Here is a 9,466-nt window from a genome sequence, read left to right on the forward strand (position 1 = left end):
TCGTAGCCGCTTTAATGTCCTGGTTGTTCGATACTCACCTTTACTCAAGCTAAATCAGTCCGTCCACATTTGCAAGCTGCGTAACACCAGGAATCTGAAGCATGTCTTCACACTTGGCTTGGCTTTGTTCACCTGTTATTAAACACAGAAACCGGTTTCTGTATCTTTTCTTATGCAAGCGAAGCACCACTGTAAATTTTCAGACTTCTTGATATTTAGAGTAAATGTTGAGCTTGGGGCTTTATATAACCAGCAAATGCTAGCTGGATTGTCTTTTTTTTTTTTTTTTTTTTTTTTTTTAAGTCATCCCAGTATATCCATCAGTAGGTTACACTCAGTGACTGTACAAGTATAAAATGCAATGTTTTCTACTGTCATTGGTTCCACTTCAATATGACAACAGTGGAATTTAATGTGATCTTCCAGCTTTTTTTTTTTTTTTTCTTTTTGTGTGAAATCACTTGTTTGTGGGAAGCTCCTTGCAGCATGTGACAAACACAATTTCACTTCTTTCTTTTTCTTGTTATATACAAGACGGTGTTGTAAAAATTAAACTTTCTCTTTGTATCTCTAAGAGTTTGTCTGCAATCACATTTTCTGTTTTAAAGGTTTTTGACTTTAACATTTCTTTACTTTATTGTGCACATTTATTATGTATTTTTCATCGATATGGTTTTGGTTAAAGCAACAACCAAACTTTGTTATGGCAAAGAGAAGCTTCTATTTTCTACTGGCATTGTTTCATTATTCATGTGTGAGAGACGACTGTAAAATGTGTTTTGTATGTCAATTACTGCAGTGAGAAGTAGCAGAAAAGGCAGATTTTCATTCGCTTGGCAGGTGTTCATAAGTCGATCTGCATATGGGCAGATTATGTAAACATGTAACGTCAACGTGTTGACAGATACTTGTGCCTGGTGTGTTCACAGCTCTGATGCAATTCTACCAACTAATTTCCCCCAAAATAAATAAAACAACACGCTGATTTTAATAAATCCAAACCCGAAGGTGTGCTTGTGTATATAGTATACCAGAGATGCATACAATTGAATGGATGTGAGCTTTCTCAATGAGTTAAACTGCCTCGGGTGATGCCAGTGTTAGTTGGGACTTAAGCATACAAATCAAAAAATAAAATAAAGATAGATATGCAGAGAAGTGTGGGGATGACTGCAAGTGAGCTTACCAGAACCTCACCCTCGGGATTAAATCAAGTTAGACGTTTGCTTTTCGAGTAATTTACAGTTGATGCCAAGAAACGGAGAGCATGTGAGACAGAAGATGCAGCATCTCTGGTTTTGCTTTGTTTTTTGGCTCCCCCCTTATTTAAAGTTGAACTTTGTAGTCGTATCAGCAGCTAATCTGTGGATAGCTTAAAGTATTTTTATTTTTTTTGCAGTTCACAGCTGTATTTATGCCTTGAATGAGCAGGGGTAATAAAGAACAGAGATGGTAGTGTTCCAGCGCAGCGCTTCTTCAGGGTCGCTAGCTCCATTAAAACAATGTGATATGTGTCCGGTAGCTAAACAGTCTGCTGCAGTAAACAGCCAACACATGATTAATTGCCGCACACGGAACAGTAAAGGTCCGGTGATTGTGCCTGATGTCATGATAGGGGTGTCTCTCACACACACAGTCATCATCACATGGTCACTAAGCATCATTTTGTGACTAATCACAGGAAAGTGTCAGGGTTAAGAGGAAAATTAAGATTAAAGAGTGGACTTGCTGCTTCTCTTTCACTCTTCTCAACTCACACCAGTGGGGCCATAAGGTCAAGTTCTGACTCAGGACTCCTTCCCACCCTGTTTCCTTACCAGAATGATTCCACCTGATATTTCCAAATGTTATAGTGTGAAACCTGACAGTCTTCGCATCACACACCATGGCAGCCCATTTCCTGTGTGGCTGTAAACACAGGGAACTTGTGAAAAGCTTGTAAAAGCTTTCACTTAGACTTAAGTAAACCTGCAAATGCACACGCACGCAACAAGCAAATTTCACATGCAACACTTCCTGGTCTGACCAGTCCTTTGAGCAGTATAGTTTTTACCTCTATGCTGCCACCTGCTGGAGAAGTTTTGTTTTACTTTTTGGATTCCCCCCCCCCCCTCCTCGTGTATAGAGAACGGGTTTTACTCATTTCATTTCGTTGTACTTCTGCAGGATTTGGTGGACTGGCGGAAGCCCCTGGCATGGCAGGTGGGCCACCTCAGAGAGAAATATGATGCGTGGGTACACCAACCAGTTGACAGACCTATCAGACTGTTTGGAAACCCCATCATGGAGGCCATCACTAAAACTTCTTGGTAAGAAAGGAAGCTTGAAGAAAAATTAGCCATTTATCAGATAAGAACATACATTCAGTTTTGCAGGCTTGGCAATCACTCGTGCAACATTTTCACAGAATTTTACTGTTATTTATTAAGTTTATATTTATATATCAACCAGCTGCAGGTGAGGGACCGGAGACAGGACAAAAGAGACACTGCTGAAGAGAGCTAGAGATTAATAATTCCTAATGACTAATACACTAGCAGTTTATAAACATACAGGGAGTGAAAAGAGAAGCTTGGACCCATTGCAGCATAACTAAGAGAGAATTCAGGTTCACCTGATCCAACCCTAATTATGCTTTATCAAAGCCTGATTTTAAAGTATAGAGGGTGTCTGTCTCCTAAATTCAAACTGGGAGCTGGTTCCATGGAAGACAGGCCTGAAAGCTCTGGGCTCTGCCTCCCATTCTACTTCTAAATACTGTAGGAACCAGACATAAGCCCGCAGTCCGAATGTGAAGTGCTCTAGTATACAGGTACAATGGTCCAGCCTAGAACTAATAAATCACGAACTAGTTTTTCAGTATTACTCTGAGACAGGATGTTTCTGTGTTTGCAGGTATTGCACAAATACAAGAAAAGTGTCCTGCATACTTGTTTGTTGTGGTCTTTGAAGGATACATCCTGGTTTAAAAAAAATAAACAAATAAAATAACTCCAAGTTTCCTCAGTATTACTGGAGGCCAAGCAATTACTGAGGGAAAGTAAATGGAAACATTTATGCAATGGTTTCCGCAAATCATTGTGTGTAATGGCCACACGATGAGGGCTCTGATGTAAAGAATATTTCCCACCTTGAAAATTCTGTCGGCAGTTCTGTGATTGCCAAAGGATAAGCAAACACATCTGCTTCAGTGGCGTGATCAAAGATTGAATTATAATGAAAAGTGCAATTTTATAAATGTATGCAATTTTATGCTTGTTCAGCCTACCTCTGCAAGCTACTTTGCAACCCACCTTCACCTGAGGTTCCAGTCATTTCCGATTTAACCAGTGTCACACCTGTGGTCACGTCCTGCTCTCTCTTTTTCCTGTTTTGATGCATCGTGGACAAAGCCATACACCAGGGGTGTCAAAAATAATGCCCAGGGGCCAGAAATGGCCCAGCAAAGGCTCCAGTCGGGCCAGCTTGACAACTTTGTGAAATATGAAGTGCATAGATTTTGTATTTTTAAAAGATTTACAACTTTTTCCTATTGATGAAGGACCCCATATTCATACTACACCAAAGTAATTAAGTAATAGATTAACAATTAAATGATAAAGTTCCTGTTTATTTTTGTTTCTTTTTTATTTATTATTATTATTATTATTATTATTTTATTATCTACTACAGAAATCCCTTTCTATACCAGAAGGGGAAATAAAACAATGTAGTACAACAAAATGTTTTTTATAATTACTGGAAAGTCTGGACTGAGAACGTTTCCTGTAACTTTACCTCATGTCGTTCACCATTCTGGCCCAGTTCAGATTAATGGCCCACATCGTAAACTAAATACACTGTCCTCTAGTAACAGAGTGAGAGCGTGAACTAATGCTTACACTCTCTTGCTTTCAGGTATTGGGTACCTATTGTGTGGCTCCCTATTGTGTTTTATCTGAGCTGGCACTGCTATACCACCCTGGCACAGGGCACCACCAGGCTAGCCCTCACTTCAGGTAACTCACACACACCTGTGTTTGTGCCACAGTCACTTGTGTTTTCATTTTCATTTGTGTGTCCACATTTCTGTTTGAGCCATCTATAGCCGAGCATGTGTGTGTTCCCAGGCTTCTCTATCCCTATCCACAAGTACTTTTTCCCTGTCCTCTTTATGATGGGCTGGTTCTTGTGGTCATTCATCGAGTACTGCATCCATCGCTTCGTCTTTCACATGAATCCACCAGCTCATAACTACTACCTCATCACGCTACACTTCCTCCTGCATGGACAGCACCATAAGGTATGAACAACCACTGCTGAGGTCACAGCTGTGAGTCATCAAAGCAATATTTGTTTTTGTTTAAAATCATCCTTTATGGCACCAGCTGAGGTGGTAATCTTATATTGCAGGGAGGAGGGGGGCCGCAAACGTCGTCCTGTTTCCAAATACTTTTATGAACTGAATACATATCAAGTATAAGTAGTTACGGATGTGCAAATATTGTAAGTTAAATTATTGTAACATTAACCACAGTATAGTTTAAGCCACAGGGGGAAACTGATTTAGCTTAGCTTAATAAAGAGTTAAAATAAACAATGCAGAAGCATGTGGGGAAAAATGCTGTTCATCTCAGTTTCTGTTTTACTAGGTTGTAAAATTAGAGTATTTTTTTTATTAGCTTCTTCTATGTAAAACCTTATAACTGATAGTCGGTGTAATTAGGAAATGTGATGTTTTTCCTGTAGAAGCTATAAAAGTCGCACTACAAAATCTCACAAACCCCCCGATTCCAAAGATTCTGGGACTATCTATAAGCTGTAAATAAAAAAACACAATACAATGATTTTTCAAATCTTACTAATCCATATTTTATTCACAAAAACAAACATTAGAAAAATATTGTAATATTCAGACTCTAATCTGAGTTTGACGGCAGCAACAAGTTGTTGGGAGAGGCTGAGGAAAATGCTGTGAAAGATATCGCCACTTGCTGATCATTTTTGAATTACTGTCTGATGAATACCTGTGATGGCTTTTTGTTGCGGGGGGGAAAAAGGACATAAAATGGCCACTGTACATAAATCTTTATTTATTTTCTCTCTCCAGTCTCCGTTTGACGGCTCTCGGCTGGTCTTCCCTCCCGGCCTCGCCTCCTTAGTAGTGGCGGTCTTCTACATGTCCATCCATTGCGTGCTCCCAGACATCCTCGGAGTATGCGTGTTTGTCGGTGGGCTGGGCGGCTACGTCGTATACGATATGATCCACTACTACCTTCACTATGGCTCTCCGAAGAAAGGCTCATATCTGTACAGCCTGAAGGCCTACCACGTCAAACACCACTTCGAGCACCAGAGATCAGGTGAGGATTACATTTGCTAACGGCCTTAGAAGAAATATGGTTTTGTTTTTTCTTTCTTTTTCTGATGGGGATCTTTATTTTTCTCACCAGGTTTCGGGATCACCACCACATTCTGGGACCACCCCTTCAACACAACCATCCCTGATGAAAAATTCTGACATGGAAACGGCTCCCCCGAAGGGCCACAGGACTTGTCAACCACCCTCTTTTAGCCCCCAGCCTGCCTTCTCCAACCATCCCAACTCCTTATTTACATCTCTGCAGCCATATAACTTCCACAGACTAGGAGGAACTTCAGGGCCACTGCATCCAGTCCATTAATACTCTGTGTAACACATTAACCAGCACCACAATATTACCTTAAGCTCAGTCACCTGGGTGTGTGTCAACCTGCCTGCACTATTTACTCACTGTGATCATTTCCACTAAGATGTGAGGGCTTTCAGTGCCATTTTTTCCTTCTACTACTTCTTCTTCTGTTTTCATTTAAGAAATCTGCCCCCTGTGCTTTACCAACACCAACCTATCACCTGATCACCACTCAGAATGTCGCCGCATACAGCTGGGAGGGGGCCGTGGAGAGAAAAATCTCTTTTGTGATGCATGTGGTCAATTTGAATTAGATTTAATCTTTTAGTCTAAAATCATACAGGGGGACAACTGTGATTAAAATTACTAATCTGACAGCACAATGCTCACACAGCTCACAAACGCACACTGTTCAAGAGGTAACAGGAAGTGATAGATGGTAGGTGAATGTTGAAGACGGGTGGAGCGGAGGGGGTGAGAGATGATTAGAAAGAGTGCATGTGAGAGAGAAAGTGTGACAGAGATTGAGAGAGAGTACGCTAACTATTTAATCTACTGAGGAAAAAGGCTTCTTCCCGCCTTCGCATCATCTACAGCTTACATATTCCTCGTCACTGTCACTTTTCTCTGCTACGCTGCTATAAACTGTTGCGCTGCTAACAAATCACAAAAGTTCCCTCCACCACATTTGGGTTCGCTTGATTTAAGAAGCAGCCGTGCCTGGAAAACCTTCAGTTTCACATTTGTTTTTGCTGAGATACGTTTAACTTATTATCACCAAATCTGCAGGAGTGAGTTTATACTGTAGGAGGCTAATTCCATGTACTGTTAATGTGATGTAAAAGCAGAGTTCAGAATGTCTGAAACCCCTGTGGAGATATATTTTTGCAAGTCTGTAATATTTCCATCTTTTTATTTTTTTCCTCATTAATAATTCAACAAAGATGTAAAAATAATATTTTGTATGAAGCTTTGTACAGTAGAGGAGATTCTTTAATCGCACAGTCTTCATTTTGTCAGGTTGACTATATGTTAGAGAGTGAGTGTGGTTGTCAGGGTGACGGGGGACAAATCTGAAGGCATGAAGCCAGGCTGTCTGATTTCCTGCTGTGGGGATCTTGGGGTCAAAGGTCACAGATTTTTGGAAGTGTTATTTTCTAAAAGTAATCTTGACATAGAGATTACTTCCTTTTAAAGGGGACCTATAATGCAACTTCTAACACCATGTTTCAAGTGTAGCTTGGCATGACTCACACGTCAAACTAATGCTTATTTACATTATACTAACAAACCATCTTAGCTCTCTTATCCCCTCCTCTTAAAGCCAACTTTCTTCTGATTGGATGCCTCTCAGAGCTGTGTTCCTTAGTTGAATATATATAAGGGATATCTGCTCTCTATGACATCATACAGAGCCAGGAGTAAAGGAAAGCTATCTGAAACTTGAATGTTTAGGGTAGTTTGAAGCCTGAGCTTCTGTCTCATGGATCACTTGCACATGGGTACGAACCTCTGTAACGGCACAAATATTACAGAAAATTAGGAAAAGCATAATAGGACGACTTTAAAGTCGGTGGTTTATTTTGGCCCTGCAGACCCTCCCTAGGATGACGATAAATCAACAAATCTGACTTTACAGCAGGAAGTCTTGACACTGACTGGTGGATCCGCAAAATGTCTCCTGAAAAATGCCCGACAACGCCGATAAGTGAAGTAGAACAAACTTAATTCGCACTCTTTACATGAATAACTGAAGAACAGTAAGAACATACTGCTGCTGCAGGAAATTTATTTTTTATCTACTTTTCTAGCTTGAATAAATACTTCCACTTATAAAAGTGTACATACAGCTGTATGTAATCTAATCCATCTGAGTTTTAACCATTCAAGAAGATTTGTAATGCAGAACCTTAACACCATTTATACTCCTCTTTTTTTAAAAATAAATAAATAATTGTTTCATTTATTTTTATACAAATTCTCTGCAGCAATAACAGTGAAGTGTAAACCTAAAGAGGGCTGAGGGACCCCAAAATGTTTCCACTATGACGAGATGAGTGGATTTATTAACTGATTTAGCACCAAAATGTGTCATTGTCTACAAATATCTGTTGATCTTTAGCTGTGATTATGATGATTATGAATGTTCAAGACTTTGTGCAGAAAGCATTAACTCATCAAAAAGAACCTAAAGAATGTTTTTAATGTCTGTTATGCTGATGGTTCTAATAATAATGATAAGACATGATTGTGCCGGCTGCTAGGCAAAGTGAAATGATTCCACTTGTTGGAGTTAAATTTTAAAAAAAAAAAAAAAAACAGATCTTATTTATGTATATTTATATGGTAAGAATGGAAAAACAGCAAATATGATTCTAACTTGTGAAATTTTTCTCTTGTGCTAAATTTTGCAGCAAAAAGAAAAATTCCTAAATTTGTTTACTTTCATGTCTTAACTTTTGTTTTGGAATTTTTAAGTCCATGCAAATGCAAAGGTATTTGTAAATAAATATCTGTATATTTCTGATGTTGGCCTGTCCAGTTTTTTATTTTTATTCGCTGATTGTGGTGGCTTCCATTCTGCAACCGTGATGCGTGATGATGGATGATGACTTTAAATTACATTGTAAGAGATGAAGGGTGGAGTATTTGAATCTTTTAATCTTATATTTTAAAAACTGAGGTGTTGCTTTTGCCTCTGAATGTAGAGATGTTTTGGGGGGGTTCAAAAGACTTTCAATGTGACGTGGTTGTTCATGTCAGCGGTCACAGTAAAATATCTGGATCCCTTTGAGCTAAAAGAAAAGCAAAAGTAACTCAAAGTCCTTACAGCCAAGGTTTGCAGGCGAGCATCTCCGAATGCACAACACATCAAGCCCTGAAGCAGAACAGCACGCAGTCTTTCTGTTCCTCCGGTCAGCTGTGAACAGGAAACTGTGGTTGTAATTCAGAGGCTCACAAAAGCTGTACACCAAAAGGGTGAAAAAACTTTGCGCTGTGTGATGAGTCACGATTTCTATTGCAACACTTTCAGACACAAATTCGGACAGAATGTGGCGTTAACAACATGAAAAAACGGATCCTTTCTGTCTTAAAGTTTTAGGGTGGTGGTGTAGTAATGTTTTTTTGGTACACTTTGGGGCCAAACAACTTCCTATGAATTATTTAATCATCTAGTTTAATCATTAAGCAACTACTTTTCTGAACACGATAAGCAGTTCACTGCACTCAAATGGCCTCGACAGCCAACATACATCAATCAAACAGAGCACCTTAAAGACATGGTGGAACAGGAGGTTCACATTAGGGGTGTGAAACCAACAAATCTGCAGCGACCGTGTGATCATCATGCCTTAGTTGTTATATACCAGGAAGACTGAAGAAAAAGGCATCCAATCTAATACTGTCAGTGTGTACCTAATAAAATGACCGTGTATTCACTGCATGTGTGGATTAATTTGAACACAAGAAGCAGGGTGTGCAGGGTTATTTCTGCCCTAATTTATTTTATTTTTTTTAAAAAAAAGGTGTTTTATGAAAGAAAACAGATACTCGACAGCAGCTCACAGTTCATGGTTGTGTCCTGTGCACTGAGGCTCTCAGGAACATGTACACTCTAAACAGGTTGCCCATCTGTCACAGGGACAGTCACGCCAATATAAGCCATAATTATTAACACTTATGGACTGTTTGCACCATGTTATAACCTAATAACAATCTAATTCGAGTAGCATCGTTGTGCGTAAGCAGCTTTTTATTGTTTGTTTGATCAGTGGAGATCATTTTAACTAATCTTTGCTACTCTGTAGCTATTG

At 39.4% G+C, this 9,466-nt stretch overlaps 1 protein-coding gene across 1 annotated transcript in view; it reads left to right on the top strand.

Moving 5' to 3' along the window:
• fa2h (fatty acid 2-hydroxylase) overlaps positions 1 to 8,178 on the top strand; it is a 40,139-nt gene extending 31,961 nt beyond the window's left edge. Inside the window, exons 3-7 of the mRNA XM_080875907.1 lie at positions 2,167 to 2,309; positions 3,898 to 3,998; positions 4,110 to 4,282; positions 5,090 to 5,342; positions 5,433 to 8,178. Coding sequence (XP_080732033.1) covers positions 2,167 to 2,309; positions 3,898 to 3,998; positions 4,110 to 4,282; positions 5,090 to 5,342; positions 5,433 to 5,500 — 738 coding nt within the window. The 3' untranslated portion in view covers positions 5,501 to 8,178. The remainder of the gene's footprint in view (positions 1 to 2,166; positions 2,310 to 3,897; positions 3,999 to 4,109; positions 4,283 to 5,089; positions 5,343 to 5,432) is intronic.
• The last annotated feature ends 1,288 nt before the right edge of the window (positions 8,179 to 9,466 follow it).

Source organism: Rhamphochromis sp. 'chilingali' (assembly GCF_963969265.1).
Source record: "Rhamphochromis sp. 'chilingali' genome assembly, chromosome: 2".
Classification (NCBI taxonomy): domain Eukaryota; kingdom Metazoa; phylum Chordata; class Actinopteri; order Cichliformes; family Cichlidae; genus Rhamphochromis; species Rhamphochromis sp. 'chilingali'.